Source organism: Abramis brama, assembly GCF_963993115.1.
Source record: "Abramis brama genome assembly, chromosome: 1".
Lineage (NCBI taxonomy): Eukaryota > Metazoa > Chordata > Actinopteri > Cypriniformes > Leuciscidae > Abramis > Abramis brama.
This window is the reverse complement of record NC_139963.1, coordinates 36,603,131-36,626,349: the sequence shown is the minus strand read 5'-3', so window position 1 is coordinate 36,626,349 and position 23,219 is coordinate 36,603,131. Positions and strand designations below refer to the sequence as shown.

Below are 23,219 nucleotides of genomic sequence, written 5' to 3'. Positions count from 1 at the left end.
TACAATATAAAAGCCAATTATTGAATTGTTCTTATAATATCATGTTTAATATTTTCTCATACAGTGTAATGGGTATTTACGTATGAATATACACTGTCCTGCCAAAAAGGTTGCTTTTTGGATTTAAATAGGCAAATGCTTAAGAGTTTATGTCATTGTCATTGTCATCCTGGAATATGTTGTTTACATGGTTGTTTAAGAAATGAAAAGCTTCACACTCCATCAGTTAGGGTTAGAAGAACTGTTGCCAAACATAACATGCTAGAAACATAATAATCACAGCAATAATGATCCAATCATAGACAAGCATTTGCCTATTTAAATGTCACCATATTGGGGTCCTTGACTTCAAAATGTTTTGAAAACCCTGTTTTAAATTATGGTGGATACAAAAGAATTTAGTAAATGTACCGTGTATTACATCGATTTCTCATACTTTCTCTATAAACATATAATCGTGTACATTTGCATTCATTCAAATTTGTAATGTTCATGGGTGCATAAAGGAAATGGTCAGAGAGAATGTATAGGTCCTAAATGCCTTGTAAAGATGCATAGCAATTTGATTTTAATTAAATGTACTGTGCTTGATTGTGAATAATCATTTGTACTTGCCTTTTTTAATGGAAGCCAACATGAATAGAATCAGAGATGGTTCACTAAGTTAAAATGCCCTCAGATCTTTTGATGGGAACAGGGAACAGACACACACACACACACACACACACACACACTGAAGAAGAGAATATAAATGAATTAAACAACCTTCGCCTCTTCATTTCTGTTTTCATGAGACTTTGTGAGATTTACAAAAGCAAAAGATGGACTAAACAGAATTCATAAAAGTCTGAATGACACTACAATAACAAAGGAGTTTACATGAAGCCATATAGAGATTTTATATCCTCATTCAAGTAGCCTAGCTATTCATAGTCATGAATCCTCGTCTCAGCAAGAGCTCCATCTTTGCCTTCCGCAGACACTAGCATTGCCCTTCATATTCATGCTAATTCTGATTAGCAACTGTCACATCACTCAATTGCATAATAGTGCTTGATTAGCCTATAATACGCAATAATGGTATTTCACTTTAGTAAGAACGAGCAACTGAGAGCAGATTTTGGAAGCTGATGAATAGTAATTTTGTTATATATTAATATAGATACAGACCGCAGCAGTTATTAACCCGAGCTCAGTAGCACGTCTTTCACAGGAACTGGGTGTTATAGAGTATAAAGTATAAGAAGCACTTTTTGGATGGAAAAAAACTACAACAACAACAACCCAGAATCAGTGAATATCTTGAAGATAGTATTATCCCTCTAGTCTAGATGCGCTGACATCAAATACATGTTTTATAATCTGACACATTCTGCATTTATATTTGCATTAAAGAATATTTCAAATAAAATTGTTGGTTTTAACTCAATTGAATATGACAAAATGCCAATACTCAAACACAAAAACTTTGAATTTGCACACCAAATTCAAATTAAATTTTGGAATCCAAATCTACACTGAGATCTATGGTCATGAATGTAATGAAGAACTGCAAAACGTACATGTGATGCAATAATGTGTAGGGTAACATCCTGACCATAGATGACACAAAATCTCATCTCAGCACTTTTGATACATGGCTATGATATTTTTATTTATTTTGTCATTCCATCTGAATATCACCATTTGTGATAATAAACCAGTAAACCAGTTTTGAGGTTAGTTAGCTATGTTTGTGTCTCTGGAAAATAGTGATCTATGACATTGCATTATGTTGAATATCAAAGTTTGTCTATTTGTTCATGAGGGATTTGTTGACACATCAATGTTTTTAGATTTGTGGAGTAACAGTTATAGATTTTATTTTGAAGAAGAAAAAATACATACCAAGGGGCTCACAAATCTTGTTGTTGTTGTTGTTGTTGTTGTTGTTGAAAAAGTTGTTCAAGTTCACACACAATTAATTCGGAATTTTAGATTCTGGGTCACTAATGAAAGTAGAAAATGTGTGACAACATTGATCATGTGACTTTGTACAGATGGTCAGATGTTTTCTATTGAACCACAAGATTTCCTTTGGAGAATCTCAAATAATTCTGGAGAACATGATCCTCAGGTTTGATTCTCAAGTTTCATCATTAATTAAAAGACAGACAAACCAAATACTGAGACATTCAGAAATGCCTCACTCAAAGATGGATAGATGGATAGAGGCATGGCTCAAATGAAACTAAATCAGGCATTTCAAATTAATTATCTGCACCCATTATATAAGAACATTAAAGGGTCATTTCTGCTTCAAGTACAAATATATTTACTTTAAAAAAATGTAATAACCACTTATGTTCTAATCTAAAGGGTTTATTGCATGTAATTGTTTGCATGAATTGTGTTATTGTATAAATGTTCACAGAGTTGGGAGTAAACCGATGGTTTACTTTAGACAGTCTATTAAGTACCTTTGGAACTACATGTCAATTAGATTATTAGTAGACTGTCTGCTTAATATCTGCTAACAATTTATTTTGCTGCTCCACAACAGACATTCTACTGACTAGTAACTTTGCAAGTTCATGTCAACTTATTCTACTAACCTGAATCCTAACACCTTACCCTGACCCTAACAGTCTACAGTACTAATACTCTAATGAGAGTTAATTGACAGGTAGTTGCAAAGTAGAACGTCTAAATTGAACCATCGAAATAAAGTGAAACAGATTTCTGAAATGTTTTTGAAAGGAGTCTCTAGTGCTCACCAAAGCTGCATTTATTTGTTCCGGACAACTTTGAGGCCCTCATTAGATATCAAGCCACAAACTCATCAAGATTCATCAAAATGTCATTGTTTTGAAGAAATAAAGTCAAGATCATGTTTGTAGATTGAATGGTGTATATAATAATAAATTTTTCCAGGATTTTTTGATGAATAGAAAGTTCAAAAGAACAGCATTTATTTGAAATAGACATTTTTGTAAGATTATAAATGTTTTTACTGCCACCTTTGATTAATTTAATGTGTCCTTGTTGAATTGTAAGTATTAATTTATTTCAAAAAACAAACAAGAAAACATTAAAAAAAACATACTGACCTTTTGAAAGATAGTGGCTATTAAAGTTAAAGGGATACAACCATCCAGTCTCCAGTGCTTTCAACCAACAAAGGGTCAAAATGGCATAATTCAAATGCTTTTGTCAAAGAAAAAAGCCCTTGGAAAGCTTTCAGTGGTAGTAATATCTCAAAAAGGCCTATACCTCAAACATAAAATGTTTTATGACATAAAAATATTATTTTGATGCTTTCAGATGTACTTCTACAAATGGCAGAAGAGTTTCAAGAATGTACTTAAGGTAAAAGACACCAAGTACGTACAAATGTATGAAACAAAGTCATGTCATGTCATCATGAAGGGAAAGACAGAACAAGAGAGTATAATGGGTGTCTCTAATAGAGCCAAATGTCTCTATAGTGCCTCTATTTCCTAATATTCTCTATTTCCTTCTTAATCACAGTGATCATCATCATCATGTGAACCATTGATCCAACCTGCAACAATCAGTTCAGTGATACCCAGTGATGGATTCTCTTCCTTCACGGTGCAAAAGTTACTTCTATGACTCATTTTTTCCACTTCCATTAACCCCAGCAGGGTGAGTCAAGAGAATAAACACAGATGGTCACACATCTAACTCCATTTGCAACGTTCCCTTTAATACCATCTCCTAAGATAAATCCCAGAGACCTGTCAGCAGAGTAAGTGCACCTACGATCTCATCGGCAGTGGATGAGTGCAGGTTGATACACTTGTGCTGATCCACCATAATACACTTCCCTCTATAAATTCTCAAGGTCATCTAAGGTAAATATAATGCCATTCCACAGCATAGCCTAAGTCCAAATAACCAACATAGGGCCCATTAGTATGCTTGTCGTGTTCCAAGTATGCAATTGCAGGACATGATACTCTATGCAAGTGGTTTAGAAACAAATCCATCAGTGACACCCTAGGACATATATAATATACGGCTAATTCAAATACTCAAGTTTCAAGTTTGATTTTATTTATATAGCACATTTAAAAACAGCAAACATGGCTGACCAAAGTGCTGAACAAAACACAAGATAAAGAGACAAGGGCAAACCACACATTCATGACAGAAGCTCACAATGAATTAAATGATACCATGCTTTCTGAAAATGGAGCCCAGAGGAAGTAAATACAGGGAAAAAGGAATGGGTGCGAGAATTGAACTCTGCGGCACTCCACGGGAGAGTTGAGCAGGCGAGGAAGAAAAATTACCCAATCTAACAGAGAAACTTCTATTCGTTAAATATGATCTAAACTAACTGAGGACAGTTCCCTGGATGCCCACAAAACATTCTAGTTGGGATAAGATAATTTTATGATGAAAAGCCGAGGTTAGGTTTAACAGTATTAGGATCACAGAGTCAGTCGCTAACAGTAGCCTATATCGTTAACAACACGTAGGCTAATAAAGCTGACTCGGTGCTGTGCAGAGGCTTAAAGCCAGACTGGAAAGTTTCAAAAACTTTATTTGAGCTGAGAAAAGACCGGAGTTTAATGAGAACAGTTTTCTCCAATGCTTTGGTAATAAAAGGAAGTGGTAACACTTTATTTTGATGGTCCCTTTTGAACATTCTGTTGACTATAAGTAGCTTTGCAACTACATGTCAACTAACTCTCATTAGAGTATTAGTGTACTGTCTGCTTAGTATCTGCTAACTCTTTATTGTGATGGTCCTCCAACAGACATTCTACTGACTATAAGTAACTTTGCAACTACATGTCAACTTATTCTAACCCGAACCCTACCAGTCTACTAATACGGGGGACCATCAAAATAAAGTGAAACCAAGGAAGTGTTGAGATAGGTTGAACATTATTAAAATCCCTATCATCAAGTGAAGGTTTATTGAGAAGAGGTGTAACAGTAGCTTGTTTTAGGCTATCAGGGATAGTCCCTGAGCACAAGCATTTATTCAGAAAAGACACCAAACCTTATTTTCTGTGTTAAATTCTGCTCAAAATCCTCCTGTAAACCTCCTTTCAAACCCCTCAGTATCATCCCCCAGCAGATTTCATAGCTTTCTGAAAAGCACCAAAACAGTTTCTGAGCATTTCATAGGAAATTTGTAATGAATACAAATACTCAAGAAGCGGATCTCTAGAGCTCGTTTGCTTTGATCCATTAGTTGTGGCGCATCAACTTATGGCCACAAATTCTCTCATGATGTCAAAGGGAAGACCAGAGGGAATATAAATATAAGGATTGGAGGCTGCAGCATATAAAGATTGGTCGTTCGGTACTTCAGGATGCAGTCAGGTGATAGATGACTTCATCATCAGGATGAAGAGTTCACCTGAATCTCCAGCCTGAATCGCATCTAGAGTGATAAATCATAAGTAATGCCGTTTAAGTGCTATTGTCTCATCTTTATGATGACAGATAACTTAAACCTCTGCACAGTTTCCAAGCAGGTTGTCATGTGACACAAATGGACTATGTGTAAAATCCATTTAGAGATGAGACCTTTAGGTCTTGACTTTTTTTGGGTCAGTAACAAATCACAATGTCAAAGATAAAAGGAAAACGTGAAACGTGTCTAGAAAATATATATGTAATATTTGTATTTATGTTGGTATAACTTTCATACAATTTTCAAGAGAAGATTAAACTGAATGAGTAAAAATATCATGTAGCGTAACCATCAAGTAAAAAGTAATATATTTTCCTTACACTTTTGAATAAATGTGAGTGTACACCTCATTATTTTTACAAATGTTTTAAAATATATTTTCCAAGGTAAACATTTTGTTAAAAAAATATATATATATATATTAATAATAATGAAAGATTATGCCAAACTTTCCAAAAATGTTCTTTTAGAGTTAAAAAAAAAATGTATTATGATTCCAGGACAGCTGTATCATCCTGATATTTTTTACTTTACACCTCATAAACATATCAAAATTAATTTTATTTCAGAGGTGTGTGTGCGTGTGTGTGTAATCGAGGAATAATTGACAACGGTCGAATTATTAGAAACTAATGCACTCAGATGCAGGTAATTCACACACGCCTAATCTCTCTCTCTTTCTCTCCTACATACAAGAACATTTTAGGGACAAAAACCTGACAAATGTCTTGAAATATAACATCTGAACAATGTCTTGAGGTGTTGTAACCGTAGTAGAAGCAAAATAACGGACTCTGGTTCATTGAATTAAAAAACTAATGCACACCCGAAATGGTATTGTGCATTATTATTTACACCTCGTGTGTGCATTCGTTTTTTAATTCAATGAACCAGAGTCCGTTATTCCGCTTCTACTACGGTTACAACACCTCAAGACATTGTTCAAATGTTATATTTCAAGACATTTGTCAGGTTTTTGTCCCTAAAATGTTCTTGTATGTAGGAGAGAAAGAGAGAGAGATTAAGCGTAAGTGAATTACCTGCGTCTGAGTGTCTCTCAACAGTGTTCGGCAGCAGCGTCTCTACTAATAGCGAAACCTTAAGTTTATTAACCTTAAGAAACCTTGCTTCAAGAACAGCGTCATTATTATCTCACTAGTGAAAAATGTCTTGTAGCTTTTAAGTTTCTAAGCTATTTTACTGATAAAATCGTCAGACAACAAGTTTCTGTGCGAGTGTGTATGTGTGTACTGTATGTGTGTGCGTTTGAGTGGGTGAGAGAGCGGGAGAAAGAGAGTATGTGCTTTCCATACATAATAAAACATGGAGATAATTTGTCGTTTTTATCCTGATGTTTACTATATTTATTTGTTGGTTAGTGTCGTTGTGGGTTTTGGTTCTTGTGCTGTTGTAGTCTGTAAATACCTTTGAAATAACAAATCATTTGGCAAGGGGATATGGAACTGTAATGCGTTTAATACCTGCCTGGATCTACTTTAGTCGTGCATTTCCCTGAAAATAATTGCACACCTTAGAATGTCCGTCAACCAATCAGATTCAAGCATTAGATGGACGGACGGACGGACGTACGGACGATAGATAGATAGACAGATGACCTCTTTGCTGTAGACATGAATTCAGCATTTATTTTAGAAAGCTGTTGTACCGCAGGCCATCAGCCCAGCCTGGCATATTTTCAAAAACATGTTTACAGGACACTTATGTCCTGTGGAGACGGCAAAGTGTCAACAACTTCATCTCTACAATGCTATCACCTCCTCTGCAGAAGGACAGAAGCTTTGACTTTAGTGGCATGGCATGATGTGTGTTATGGTTTACTTTAACCCTCTGTCTGCAGTCATTTCGCCTCAACTGTGACAGCATTCATTCAAGAGAGGAGAGAGAGGAGGAGTGCTGCATCTAAACATCTGCAATCATCTCCCTAGGTTATTTACTGGGGACACGCCAGCTGGCCTTTCATAAAAACAACTTACTAACAGCAAGGTCATTCTAACAGCACTATCACAGGCACCTTGAAGTTAGGAACATCCATAGATTTTGCTGGAAATCTTGCTTGCAATATTTCTCAGAATTAAAATGTATTCTTCTTATATTAATTGACCATCAAATTTATTGGCATATACTTTTTACCTTGGACCGAAACCCCACATACACAAAAATCATATTTGCTGGCCTAATAAGTAATTTGATTACATGGTTGGCCAAATGCATTGCTTTGCCACACATGCGCAAGCTAAAGAAAGCATAAGTGAGCAGATAGAGGGTTGTATGGAAAGCTTTGGGCATGTTTTACGCAAATTACTAGCAGCAGGCACATGGTTCGAGAGAACGAGGGTTAAGATTAACCCCCCAAAAAATCGTAACCCTCATTCTCATGAAACGGGCCTGCAAGGAGAATAGTTCTTAGAAACACTTTTAAAACTTTTGATCTTTTCCTGCCCTTTAATACCACCTAAAATTAAACTTGCTGACACATTTGCCCTTTCAGCCGATCTAATTCTAATTCGATAAAAGGGTTAACAGCACTGATTTCATTGCGAAGGAAAAACGTGATTGACCAGACTTTATGCCCTCGGTCATGCGACCTATCGGCAGACCATTTTCATTAGCATTTCTCATTAGACTGCTGTTGAAAATGATCACAGTGACATGCACAGACACCACTGGACCAACAAAAAGTGTAAAAAGAGTGTCTACATTCATTAAAAACATCGATGTCTTGCTCAAAGACAAAAATGGAGAAGCAGGAAATCAATTGGGAGGTCTGATTCAAATAATAAAGCACAAAATACCTGCATGTCATTTTGAAGTTTAACTAATTAAAAAGGCAATCACTTTGCAAAACCCTTGGCAGGATCTCATCTTCTATTCAACCTGAGAGGTCTGTTTGATATTGGTATGACTGAAATAGCTCTAACTGGTCTCGGTCTCAGGATCATGGTGTACATTTACATTTTTGCCATTTAAAATCTCATTTAATTATTTCCTATTTATTTTAAATGTGCCTCTGTGCATCTGTAGTGAATAATTTATTCATATTCCCCACAGGCCAAAGCTGTTTCATAAATTCAGAAACAGAAATGGCTCTGGAGGCTTAATTAACAGGGTAAATATTGATTTTTAGATGATAAAATACTGAGTTTTTAGGTAACAGGCGTTTTAATTTATCTTTTCGGTGTAGCCTGCGGATGAAAATTGTTAAAAGAGTCATGCTGCATATTGCATTTATCTTTAATTGCAAATATCTTTAGAGTCTATAAGATAAAATGTGGAAACAAATGCAAGCTACCCACTCAGCTCTGCATACAAATCATCTATATTAGTACACATTCGATTATGATTATAAATTGTGTCTTTGCTGACAGTTACATTAATGTGCCATTCTTAGTCTGCAAGTCCTTATGTGCTTACACCCCTTTGTGATCCTGAGTGGGATTTCTCATTTGTGAAGAGCCAAATACAGCTAGGCCGACTAACATCAGCAGTATCATTAATAACATCCCTTCCAATTTTCATTAAAGGTTTATGAGCATGCAATAAAAACTGATCATATTTCTGTTGGAATCAAGACTGACAAAAACCTGTCTTGTGAGTGTTTCTTGTAGCCATGGGGTAACGTAAAGAAAAGAGCTCAGTCCATCTGTGTGGCCCTCATGACCACACTGTTCCACATACTGATGTTTCCCCAGACAGAGGAAGACATATTCTATGCTTCAGTAGATTGGTAATATGTACCTACAGCACACAGACACCTACCAAAGTGAGTCCTAACAGCTTTAACTCCCCTTTTTTCTTCATAATAGCTGTAGGGGAGAGTGGGGTGATTTGTGCCAGGGGGGGAAGTAGTTCCACCCTTGTTTCTGGAAAACCATAGAAGAAATTGGTCATGTGACCACATCATTTTGAAAAGCAATCACTTTTACTCGTCCTCCAAAGAAGAGAGACACATGGCATGAGAGTTAAGCATATTTTAGTGCAAAAAACTGTTTTTTCCCTTTCAAAGTAAAATTTCTATGATTAAGGTTTTTTGATTGTAGTGTCTGAACAATTATAGACAAGTTTGAAAACATTTCACACATGTTTTAGTGCTTTAGTAGGCTACACAATGAGTCTATACAGTTAGCATGATGTTAGCTCTTAACTGCTGGATCATGCTAGTTTTTCAAACTTGTGGGTCCGGGGTGATTTGTGCCAAAGGGCCTGGGTTAAGTTGTGCCAGATCCAGACCACCTAGACCTACATTCTCACAGGGGATAATCTTGAGAAGTGAGGAGATGGGCATGCCTCATCATTGTTTTACTTGGGCCTGCCTGTTATTTGTTTAATTTAGCTAACACTGATTTCAGTTTTGAGTTTGCACTATGTTATTAAAGAGAAGTGTTATTCCGTTTTTAAGTGGCCTATGTCACAATAGGATGTTTAGAAATGAGCCTAGTCACTTTATTCTTATATGTTACATAATTGACAAACAGCACTGTCAACAGGCATGTATTGCCAAAGCCTTTTTGCCTGAAATGATTCACAAATATCATATATTGTGTTGCTATGGTGCTCTAAATGGTTGCTAGGGCGTAGCTTGATAGCTTCACAATGATCCTGAGAGACTTATTGGTCGTCTGAGTAAAATGAGCCCGCCCCCTTGTCTCTATGACACTGTGATCCAGAGTTATGTTCAATACAAAATCCCTATGCAATTGACCATAGTAGGAAAAACGCATGCTATGGTATTCCAGGGTGACAATATCTAAATAAACCTTAAATGAGTAATTTTGTATTGAATTTATCTTGCTTTCATATAGCATTATGGTTCATAACATTAAAATGTTCTGCTTTACTTCAGAAATCACTGGCACAATTTACCCCCATTGTATTCCCCCAAAGGCACAACTTCCCCCGCACCAGGGGCAAGTTGTGCCATGAGACCACTTTTTTTCCAAGAGCTATATTTCTGAAACAATTTATTTCAGATCCAAAGTTATTGTTCTCAGGGATGCACCACATCCTGAAATATATGTACATCCTTAAGTTGAAGGCATTACTGCCATGGCCTCACTTTAAAGTCACTTTGAGTAAAGACTGGCACAACTCACCCCACTCTCCCCTATTATCCAACATGAAGACACTACATCGCCAGTTTAAATACCAGAGGTAGTGGTGAATCTTTCAAAAAAGTGGACACTGCGTTGTTAACAAGATCAGTCAATCAGCTTATTACTATTATGCCTATGTAAGTTCCCATATGTCAGGGGTCGCCAACATGGCCACCAGGAGGGATAATCAATGGCACGTGACAATAGCTAAAGAGGTGTAGCCTATGTAGGCCTATTTAAAAAGTCCCTCGAACTTGTATGCGGACTTACATTTTCAGGCAATCATTCCTAATAGTCCCACAGCCTGTTTTACTCAAGTAAGGTGATATAAATACTATAAAAGTGTGAGATTTTATCTTGATTCGACAACCCATTCCCGCGACCGGAGACGTGCGCGCTTCTGTGATTATTCCTCCGCGCTCCATAAGGTTGCTGTCGACCATGCCGTGAAATTGTGTACTTCTGTGCCATCTAGTGGTTATGAAGCTGTCAAAACGCCAATACTCTGTAGTAGGAATGTTGATGTATTTTTGTTAGGAATGCACAATCTACCAGCCTATATTACATATATAAATCAAAAAATATATGGCTGATACTGGATATTTAATTGCATATTTTATATTTACATTACCTCTGCATGCAGTCATCTTACACTCACAGTTATAGGCTATTTAAAATCACACACACAAAAAAACACTGTTCAAATTAATTTTGAATGTAATCTTTAGAAAATATCAAAATTAATGTTTCATTCTGTACATTACAATATTGTGATGGCTAAATTCACTTGTAGCATTTAAATTGATAATTATAATATTTAGTATTTTATTTTATTTATTCTACTTACATGCACTAAATTTTAACATGTCATTGTAGTAGAGAAATGTGGGATACAACAGACAGTTTATCAATATATACACTGAATCAATCTGGCTGAACATCACTGAATAAACGTGGTTATTGTATTAATGAACAGCACTTCTGTAAAACAAATAAAGGGCAGATAACAGCTTTACAGTGTTTGCACCATGCACTGATCTTTATTGAATCTTTTTTTCTTTTGAAGCATTAAATAATATCATAATAAATAAAAGAAGAGCTATGTACATTGGCCAACAGAGAAAAGCAAACCAATCCAAAATGTCAAGAAAACATTATTAGGCTAAGACCTGATTTAATGTAACAAATGTTTCCCTTTTGCACTCATCATGATCTCCTGAAAAATATTTCATGCAACAAAGAAATTCCTATGACTGAAAAGTACATCAGATTTAAAAAAAAAAAAAAACAACAACTATTTTTCATTAATATTGGCATTAAAACAATCACTAAACACTTTTCTTTGAACAATGTGGCACCAACTGTATACAAAACACAGGTCCTCATTTTAAAACAGAAAATCAACAACATTGGCAACTGCACACGTTTTAAAAACTTTTCCCCACGTAACAGATCTTGCGATTTATGAAATAAGAACATGATAAGAACACGTGGAACTGATGTGACAAATCTCAACAGCACCGCCAGAATTGTGGCTAAAAATCAGATATTTTCCATGATGCAACACATATTCTAAGCACTACTCCATTTTTTTAAAAAGTAGGAGCTTTGATTGTTTTCACTGCAAGTCAGAGACTCGCTTACAAAAATACTTTGTGTAAACTTTTCTCCAAAGGCACTGCAACCAAATGGGCCCAACAGTGCAGCGATCCAGAACTGTGGCTTCCCCTGAAGGCTGGCTGAACTGGGGCGTCCCGTTGCCTTTGGCCCTTTCACGACAATCATGCTACACTTGTGCTCCACAGTATTAAATCCTATTCCTACTACAATATACCATCTCATCCCATCTCTCACTGCCTTTAAGGTTGGCTTTATACATGTGATCGGATGTGCAAAATGCGGCACCAAAACATGATGACTGAAAGTACAAGAAACACTTTCTTAGTAAAGTAAATACTATTAAAAATAATCATAATAAACCCTTAAATACTACTTTTGCACATGCCCACGTTCAAATTGCGACTAGTAGAGGAACTATAAACAAAACTGACATCTGTGCATCAACTCTCTAAAGCAATTACACAGAATAACTCTTACGAGGTAAGAAATAAATACCCTGTGCCTTATGCAAATATGCAAACAAGGCCTTTATTTTTCCAGAGCAAAAAACGAATATAGTTTGCTACAGTATTCTTGAGTGATGCATATTTATGAAGGACTGCAAGGCACACATGCTAACATCTATAGCATGCTGCAGATCAGACCCTGCTACACACTAATAGAAGAAAAGGATCAAAATGATGAAAGGCAAGATTTCCTTGACAAGAACAGGCCATAATCTGAATACACCAGCCTCTGTTACAAAGAAATCTTCTGATGTCAGTTACTCCATTGACTTGTTTCACTGCAGAACACTAGCAATTGTGTACAATAAAAGACTGTGAACTGCTTTAAAATGGTTGAAACAATCCATGTGTGGAAAAAAAGCGTGTGGAAATCCATGTGTGGAAACCATGGAAACAATGGACACATAAATGTGCCATCTTAAAGAAGAGCAAATAAACTGCTGTAAGAGCAGTAGATCCCTTTATGATTTTAAAAAATAAATGTGTAAAATGTTTGCTTGCATTTCAAAATGTTATCTAGCTTTTTTCCAAGGACAAATGTGCCTTCACTTTTCACATTTAATTGTAAAAGGTTACAAAAATATTCTAAAATACTCTAATATGTGCACTTGCTTAATGTACAATACTTTTTTTCTTTTAATTTCTTGTGACATTTTAGTTTGGTGGATGTTTATTAACTAATACATACAACTATACAACTACAAAACTTAGGGACAAATGTCTCTTGCTGGGATTATAACATCCATTCTGAACATCATCCATCCAAACTATAAGAAAAATACTGATGAGGTGACGAGTTTGCTTTTAAACCACTGTTCGGTATATTAAAAAAATAACATTGTGCAGGCTTCACTGAGTAGGTAACCATCTAAATGTCTCTCTCCAAATTGTCGATGAGGTCCATATACAAATGCAAACAGTTACACATTTAGGGAGTTTAGGACTGGGAAATGGATTGAGGAAATGTAACCTGTGTGCAAGGAATGTATTTTCACTACAGTATTACTTTCAATGCCCATAAGCTTCACAAAGACCTAAAGACTCTTTCACATGACTCGCATCAGCGTCCCCCCAATGCACTGAACCATATAGTGTGAAGCATCAAGCTACAGCATTACCCTCAGGACAGGGCAAATGCTAAAAGCGCAGAGTTTGCGGTTTATCACTGATCTTTTCGAAGTGCAGCCAGTGACACAGTCATCTATGCTTTTCATGCTTTTTCACCAGTCACAAACCCATGTATTAGTGACTATCGTGAGCTTTGATGTCAAAGGCTAGATCCAGGAAAAACATCCAAATCCCATTTCATTGTTTTTTTTGTTTTTTTTAAATTCAGAAGAAAAAAAAACAGGCACTGGTAAATCATTAAAAAACAAAACTATTATACAATGGTAATATAACTATAATATAAAGTGATAAAACAAATTATACAATGAAATATTTGTGAAAACAAATACTTTTGTACGGACATGACATGTCGAAAGAAATAGATACTCTGGCCATGAAGAAATCATTCCCACAACTTAATTTATGGCCATGATTTAACAATTTGTCCCCTCATTTTAGTTAAATTGTGGCCATGTTGTACTCTTATTTCCCCTTGTTCTAGTTAAATCATGGACACGTTAAACTAATTCGCTCCCCTTTTTTTATTTATTTAACCTGTTAATTAAATCCTGTCACCCCCCTTTTTGAACATATATGTGAAAACGGTTGTAGTTCATGCAAACTTTTTAAAGAGGATACTGAGCCGATTATTGCAGATGTGAAAGCACTTCAAAAAATGAAACTGAAGCTATAAAAGATAGTTTACTGTAAACCAAATATACACTGAACTAAAAAATGTTATAACATAATTTGTACATTTTGGCATGATGTGCCAAACCAAGTTGTGTTCCAAATTTTAAGTTGATATCACAAAAATTGAGCCCGCTAAAGGATTTAAATGACCATTTCCATTGTAACGCAATTTCCGATTTCAAAACGGTTTTCACAGGATGAACTGAGTGTGCAAGCTTTCGAATGATACATAATTTATGGTGATAGCTAAGACACGTCTAGCAAGCCACGGTTGTTTGTTTTGCACATTCGAAATTATTCATTATCGTTTACTGTGGGTTCTGTCGCCAAATATAACCCTATAAAGAGAAAACACGACAACTCCCATGATTCCACACTCCATCACAGCGTCATCAAGCTACGTCGTTGTTATTGTTTTGAATAAACGACCTCTAGCAGTTGCAAACGTGCATACTCTGCCTTTAACAGGTTAAATCATGGCTAAGATTGGACTAAAACAAGGGAACGAATGTGGCCACACTGAACTAATTTGCCACAATATCTTGTTTTTGTTCCCGGCACGTAATGTGCATGGCTGAGTGGAGAAAGAGGCTTTTTGAAAGCAGATGGTTCAATTAGAGTATCCACCTGCAGGATTTAAGTGGACCATGCGAACTAAACAAACATTGATCCTTTGGACGAGTGTCATGTGAAAGAGCCTTTAAAAACAGCATAAAGTGAAAAAGCCGCATTAGGAACCAGGCGTCAGGAGCTCCCATCACCGTGTTTATTGTGCTGAGAAAATATTTTCAGCACCCCAGTAAAGCTGACGATGAACACATCACTCATGTAACAACTTCTCTGGTTTGGAATATCCAAACAGTTTAAAGTCGGCTTCATAGAGCCTGTACAGCTCTTTTCTGGACTCCAATGGTATGCTGGCGAACCAATCCTGCTCCCAACTGCTGACCGTACGGTTACGATGACTTTGCGGGAACTCGACGACATTGTCTACGCGGAGAATCCGCAACAAATGCTCAGCATCCTCATCCAAGGTCTCCAGCTTCCCCACGAAATCGTAATTTATCTGGCAGGGATGGCACAGACGGTAGATTTGTTTCCAGTGCTCGTTGAAAGGCATCTCTTTCTCAGTGTTAGGATCCAGTAAATACCGAACGAAATTTGAGAAAGACGGTCGAATCCCAGCGGCGAAAGCATCCACGACCGAGGCCGGGGGATCCGAGTAATTGCTATATCTTTTCAGCATGATAACAGCGAATCTCTTGTAGAAGTCCTCGTTCTCTTGCTCGAATTTGTTGCGATAGGCAGAGATCAGTCGTACAAAAGGATCCCTGACAAACAGAAACTTGGTGTATTTCTTAAGCTTGATTTTCATGAGGTGCCGTGAGAACTTTCCATAGCGCTTCCAGAACTTGCTGAAGGTGAAGTGCAGGCTACTGTTGTGGATGAGCTCCTGAGGAACATCTAGAGGGTCTTGGTAGGGCACGCCGTCCAATAACAGGCTCTCGCTCAACACGATCATAATGCGCTTCCAGTTTGTGCAGGCCACCTTGGGAACGTAACAGTAAATTATTCCATGCCTGTCGTCCACAATGAGGTGATCCAACTCTTTATTGGGTATGTCATCGAAAGTCCTGTTCTTCCCAGGGAAGTCTAAAAAACTTCTGTTACTGCACACATCTTGGATCAGCTGCTTTCTACTCTCTTGCTTCTGTTTTTTCTCAGGGTCAATTGGCGTCAGATGGATCTTCCATTCTCGTCTCGGGACAAATTTCTCATCCGATTTCTCAGAGGACTGATTGTGAGGGTCTCCAGGGGGCGGTTCTCCTCTCACCTGTTCCGTGGGGTCTGCGGTTCCTTCCAAGAACTGGTTAACAAAAGCATCCATGTCCATCAAGAACGAGCTCTCTTTGTCTTCCTCTATTTTCTTCTCAGGGTCACGACGGGCCTGTGGAGAGAGGCGGGACGGATGGGGCCCGGAGATGGTTGTGTGCAGGTAAAAATTAGAGGCCCCCACATCATCCCAGTATATGATTATAAGAAGGATCATGAAGACGGCACACACGATCATAAAAATGCGGAACAGTCTCGATTTTCCCATTTTGGTTGATTTTGACTGAGAGAGTGCCATTCTCATCTCAACTCCATTACACAATCCACAGCCCAGACCGCATACATCATACTCTGAAGTAGAGGAAAACAAATCAGAAAAGGGAAGTCAAGAGTGTGCAAACTAAGTGGTTCAATGTTTTGCAATATTGCGACCTTCATTATGCAATAAAAAAAGTAACATTTCATATTCTCTTTACATGAAACAACATTTTCATTTCTTTCTGATTGGTTGGTCATGATTGAGTGTTGTGTGTGATCATCAGTCATTTAGTGTATGATGCTCAGTTTTTTTTTTTTTTTAACCATTTATGTACAGTCAGCAAGTGTATGATGCAGTGTTTAAAAAAAAAATCTGGTAGGATTTTTAAAATTGTTTAGTATATTTCAGCCTTAACCGGTCCATAGAAAAAGTTACTTTTACAAATAATTCATATTATTGACCAGATGCTTGTCAGATCTTTTCTTATTGGATGCTTTAAGAAAAACAATTTGATATTCATATTTTGACACATGATCCTCATGTCCATTTATTCGGACAGCAGGCCATTTTCACAAATTAAATCCTGTCAGGGGTTGTTTGAGCATAATAACTGACTGACTAAACATTATCCCTTATATAACACTGAGGGTGTTTTAATTCAAACAGATTTATTTAATAAGTAATGTAATGTAACCTCCGTCAATGGTTATTTTGGCACACTGGGGCCTCATATCACCCTGAAGGGGTTTACTGGCTTCTACATTAAATATTGATATGATTATTATCTTCCTTGTAAGGAGTGCGGAGACAGAATACGAACACAACTACATAGGCAACAGCAGTAATTAATGTTTTGTTGGAACAGAACCATTAAATTCCTCAAAAACAAGAGGCTGATAACGCACAGTTATTGGCTCGTTTAGTGAATGGCGTCACAGCACAAGACAAAATGATGTCGGCTACACACAAATGTGCGTGCATAGTAGCTAGCGAGGCGTAATAATAATCACTCAAAAAACTGACAAATGTTTACGAGCTAACGTTACACTACACATGTGGATGTTTTCGATGTATGAATCTCTTATTTAAATTCAGGCCAATTATTATTCGGAAAACTCACAGTTGAACAAGCTATACATTTGCCATGCCCTCGCGTTCATTTCAAAGGCAAAGGCGACCCCTCACATTCAGCCGGACACAATGCAGCTCTTTGACACCATCTCTTACTGTGGGAGGAAGCTGCAAACATTCGAGCTTATCCGTGAAAACTCCTCCTAAGCCATTCATGTATACATACTTTCTACTAAGCAGCTGATTCCGGTTAAATTGGATGGTACTGTGTCGATTGTTCTTTTAAATTGACAACATGAAGATATGAATTCAAATCTAGAGCAAGTGCCTACACCACTTTTTTCCATAGGAAGTCATGAAGCTACTCATGCCTGGGGTTTTGTACATCGGTTGTGATTCGAGCACACGGAATTAAATGAGTACTATGTTTAGAATGATATGGTCGAAATTAATGTGTAACGTGTCCAAACGTGGCTGTAACGATAACGGTCTCACCTCATAGCGGGAGTGTATATATTTCTCGGCAGGCAGACGGCGTCAGCTGAGGAGGGATGTGCAGCGCGCGGGTTGTTGACACAGCAGCGCTTCAGTGCTCCGCACAGATATCGCGAGATTTCTGACCGTGAACGCAAGGTTCTGCTGCTGATACAGTTTTGTCAGCACAGCACTATTTCGCTTTTTATATTTTATAGAGAAAAGACCACATAATAAAAGGTGTCAGAGAATTACGAGTATCACCTACAATACAATATTTTCTGGCAAAATGCAACAGTTGGAAATGCTACCACAATAAAACGTTGGTGTCTAGAGCCAGCATCAATTAAAAAAAAAAACATTTGCAACAATATGTTAATCACTGCAACATGGGACCACATAAAATCAAACGTGAAAAAATTTAAAAGCCCAAGAAAGTGCCTTGAAACGTGCAGCATTATTCAATGGTTGCGTCCGAAATCGCATAGGCTACTAGTTAGGTAGGTTAACGTTACTTATTTTTCAATAAAAAATGACTTCACATCGGTGAATGTGTGTTGTATGAATGTAATCTGGGCTAGAATCGCCATGTTGTAATTATCATGTGACCTACCAGTCAGAGTTACCTCGCTTCACTTTTTTTATTTTTTTATTGAAGAAACATGTAAATATACAGATACATTCAGGAGAACATAAAAGAGGTAAAACAAAGACAAAGGATACAGAGTAATTATAACTTAAATACCTTATACCTTTACATAGGGAAACAATACTAACAAAGGATAGTAATAATAAAAAAATAAAAATAAAAATAATAATAATAATAATACAAATAAAATAAAACAATATATGACAGAAAGCTGGTTAATCCTGAATATCAGAGCCATTACAAAATAATTGTTCATATATTTTCAGGAATCTATCACATTTATTATTGTTTGTTAAACTAAAAGATTTAAGCAGTGAGTCTACTTCAACCAAAAAATGAGAGAAGGTAGGAAGTGAGTTCATAAATTTCTGTTTATGGATGAAAAATTTACCAATAAAATAAAAAAGTTAAAAATGTATTCTTTGGATGTGTGGGAGTCAGTATAATAACAAATAATATCTTTTAAATTAAAAGAGTGTGCCTGAATGGGGGTTTTATTTAAATGAGAAAATACGCTAGACCAAAATTTCTGAACCAATTTGCAAGAATAAAATAAGTGTATTAATGTTTCATCTTCATCACCACAAAATGAACAAGTACTAGAAATATCAATATATTTGGACACCGTTGCATTAACAGGATATCTTATGTAAAATTTTAAAGTGAACTTCTTTGGTTTTGTTAGGAATAAAAAATGTATATGGTAATAACCACGCTCTTCTCCATTCAATATTGCCAATAAAGGCAGCCCAATGGGATCTGCCTCTAGGGCAAATTAGATCACTTCTTTGAAAAATCTGGCGAATATGTTTATTATTGCATTTCTTATCATAAATGCTAATGCCATCCAATAACAAAGCCGACTCCTTAGTATCATTTTGGTTATATAATAAGTGGCTCTTAACCAGTTGCACTAGGCCTGTAGGAATAGCTTTAATCACAGTATTGTATTCTTTAAAATGAATAGGGAAGTCATGGATAGTCATGAAGCGTTCATAAGACAAGATGTTACCAGAATTGTCAAATAAAGAAATTATATAAATTAAATCTCTATTAAACCAATTAGAAAAAAAAGAGATTTGTTTTTAACAGTTATATTCATATTATTCCACAAAAGAGTTTTATGTGGTGAGAAATTGTGGATGTAACACAATTTCCATGCGAGAAGAGCTTGCTGATGAAATTTAGATAGTTTAACCGGGAGTTTATTGCACATATAATTACATTTTAAGATAAAAGGGAGGCCTCCAATTTTATTAAAGATGAAATTAGGAATGAAAAACCATATAGAATTTGAATTTATTAGACATCTTCTAATCCAATTGATTTTAAACACATTAATAACGTTGTGAAAATGTAGCACTTCTAGTCCCCCATCACTTCTACAATTGGAAATCACAGATTTTTTAAGTTTATGAGACCTGTTTTTCCATATAAAATCAAGGAAAATTTTATTGACACCTTTAGCAGTGCAGTCATTCACATATAAAGAAAGTGATGGATACACAAAGCGAGAGAGACCTTCCGCTTTAGACAAGAGAACCCTACCATAAAGAGTTAGGTCTCTTTGTAGCCAAAGATTTAAAATATTTTGGGTTTTCTTAATTCAACTAGAAAAATTAAGTTGTTGTCTGTCTACTAAATTTTTTGTTAAGTGAATTCCTAAATACTTTGTGTCTTTGACTGGAATACCCTCAATTAACGTGTCGTCGCATTCATGCAACGACATTATCTCACACTTCGACATATTTAACTTTAACCCAGAAGCACATGAAAAATTTCTAACTATCTGAATGGCACAATGGTTAAGAGTGTTATTGGTCGCCAATTATCAATTTGCAGAGGGTCTTTTTCAGGTTTTGGAATAAGGGAAATTATACCCTGTTTCATTGAAGTAGTCATTTCCTTCTGAGCAATGCATTCTTTATACATGCAAAGCAATGGGGATTTTATTAAGTCCCAGAAATGGATGTAAAATTCAACGGAAAAACCATCAACACCAGGGGATTTCCCTCTCTTCATAGAGAAAAGAGCAGATTTAACTTCCCCAATTGTCAAAGTTGACTCACAAAGATCTTTAAAATCATTATCAATAGTTGGAATATGGTTTTTAATAGTTTCGACAAAAGTCTCACAATTATCTGAATTAAATTCGGAAGTATAAAGTTTGTCATAAACGTTTGTGATGAACTTAGAAATTAAGTTTGGATCAGTGCACCTGACACCATTAATATTTAGAGCTGTTAATGAATTTCTCCTGCAATTCCTCTTCTCTAATGCAAAAAAGTAACTGGAGTTAGTCTCTCCTTCTTCTAGCCATTTGGCTTTTGACCAATAAAGACCCCCCTAGCTAAATCCAAATAAGCTTGATTAATTTGTAAGTTTAATTCTCTTAAAAGCAACTCTTCCTCCTGAGTTAATGTTTTTTGCAATAAAGTGTTTATTTTATTTAGGAGATCAAATATTTTTTTATTTTTAGAGGATTTTAGCTCTTTACTTCTTCTGATAGCAATCTGCCTAGCTTTATATTTAAAAAATTCCCATTTTTTTTTATAACCATCACTAGAGTTTTCAGAAAAAATACCAGAAAATAAGTTCTTAATGCCATTATTAAAGGCTGCATCTTTAAGGAGAGAATTATTAAATTTCCAATAACCATGCAAACTTAAAAAAATGTCAGTGTTACTACACAATTTTAGACTTATTTGCTTATGGTCTGAAAGGGGAGCAAAAGAATGAGAAACATCTTTTACAAATTGAAGAGCTGATGAAGAGATCAGGAAGAGGTCGATTCTCGATTGGGAAGACATATTTCTATTTGACCAAGTAAATTCATGCAAATCAGGGTGAAAGAAACGCCATGTATCTGTAAGAGAAAATTCCGAGCAAAATGATAAAATGTTAATATTTAATTGCTGGCTATCGTTATTTCTGGGAGGATGTCGGTCCAAGGAATCATCCACATTCATTAAAATCCCCACCTAAAATCACAAAAGCGTCTGGGTACTTGATAATTACTTCTTTCAATTCTGAAGTTATCTGAGAGAAAAGAGACCTATTGGCAGATAGGGAATTGAAACCATAAATATTACAAATAATAAAGATTGAGTTATCCTGCTTAATCGCTAAAATAATCCATCTGCCTTCATTAGAAGATTTAACTTCTAGTATTTGCCCTTTAAGTTTGTGCAACAAAATTGAAACTCCAGCCGAATGACTAGAGCCATGATGACTACAGTAAATTGCATTTCCCCATTGAATTTTCCAAAATTTTACATCCATATCACTTGAATGCGTTTCCTGAAGAAGAATTATATCTGACTCACTGCTTTTACAAAATAAAAAAAACAGCTTTCCTCTTTACTGCGTCACGTAAACCCCTCACGTTTAAGGATACAACAGAAAACGAATGAAACTTAAAATCCATTGTACAAAGAAAAAGTTTAATAAGCTACCTCTTATCTGAAAAAAACACACAAATCTATTTTGAAATAGGAACAATATATAACCAAAATTAATTCGCGAACATTAAATTAGAGTAGCTATAATCACTTAACCTCCTTGCTTGTCGCAAAACTATTTTAGACAACATTAGTCAAAAAAAAAAAAAAAAAAAAAACTGTCAGTAGAGATATTAAATTGAATGATCGAACTGAACATGGTCAACGTTTATCAACTTACACAGCAGAGTTTGCGGTTCAACCGGAGGAATAACGAAACCTGGCTTCCCAAAATGCGTTGCCCATGGGAATTAAAGGAACAACAGTCTTATTTCCCCTTCAACTAGGAAAAAGATTATATCCGCACCGCAGAACCGAACCGGTTTATTTTACATCAGAGAAGTTGAATCTTTTCCCGTCAATTAAGGCAAACGCACCGCGAAAGGAGGCTTTTTTCCCTTCATCCCTGGCTTTTTTCACAAGCGGCCAAAGTTTTTCTCTGGCGGCCCTATCTTCTGGTGAAAGGGCTTCCGTGAGTCGCAACTTATTGTCGAAAAGAAATTTGCAGCCTCTGGCAGCTTGCCAAACGGTGTCACGAATACGACGCAGAGCAAACAGTAGGCCTACAATGATTGATCTGTGGGAACCATCCTTTCTTCTCTGGCCAAGACGATGTGCAATGTCGATGGCATCCTCAAGGTTATCGCTGATACCGGGAACTACATTGCTAAGGACATCGATTGCAACTTTCCGGACATCCTCGCCATCCTTCTCTCTCACGCCATGTAACTTTAATGTCCATCTCCAGCTGTAACGCTTACATTCTCCCACCTCTTCCTTCATGGTTTTATTCACCTTTTGAAGCTCGTGAATCTCCGTCGCCACAACTTTCAGAGACTCCTTGTGCGTTGCTACCTCAGCAACAAGTTGAGTAACAGTTGACGACATTGTCTCAATCTGCTTAGCCGTAGATTCAGTCCTTGTGTCAATCGCAGAAATTTTCTGTAACATCTCTTCAT

At 36.4% G+C, this 23,219-nt stretch overlaps 1 protein-coding gene across 1 annotated transcript; it reads right to left on the bottom strand.

Annotated features, from left to right (window-relative positions):
- Window positions 1-11,559: 11,559 nt before the first annotated feature.
- chst12a (carbohydrate (chondroitin 4) sulfotransferase 12a) lies at window positions 11,560-18,233 on the bottom strand. The gene is made up of 2 exons (XM_084094444.1): window positions 18,133-18,233; window positions 11,560-16,658 (listed from the first exon to the last, which is right to left on the bottom strand). Exon 2 carries the CDS (start codon window positions 16,609-16,611, stop codon window positions 15,295-15,297), a length of 1,317 nt encoding a protein of 438 aa, XP_083950570.1. The 5' UTR covers window positions 16,612-16,658; window positions 18,133-18,233; the 3' UTR covers window positions 11,560-15,294.
- Window positions 18,234-23,219: the final 4,986 nt, after the last annotated feature.

Bases quoted from the DNA above. Each gene is read 5' to 3' on its own strand.
- chst12a (XM_084094444.1), bottom strand. From the start codon at position 16,611: ATGAGAATGGCACTCTCTCAGTCAAAATCAACCAAAATGGGAAAATCG.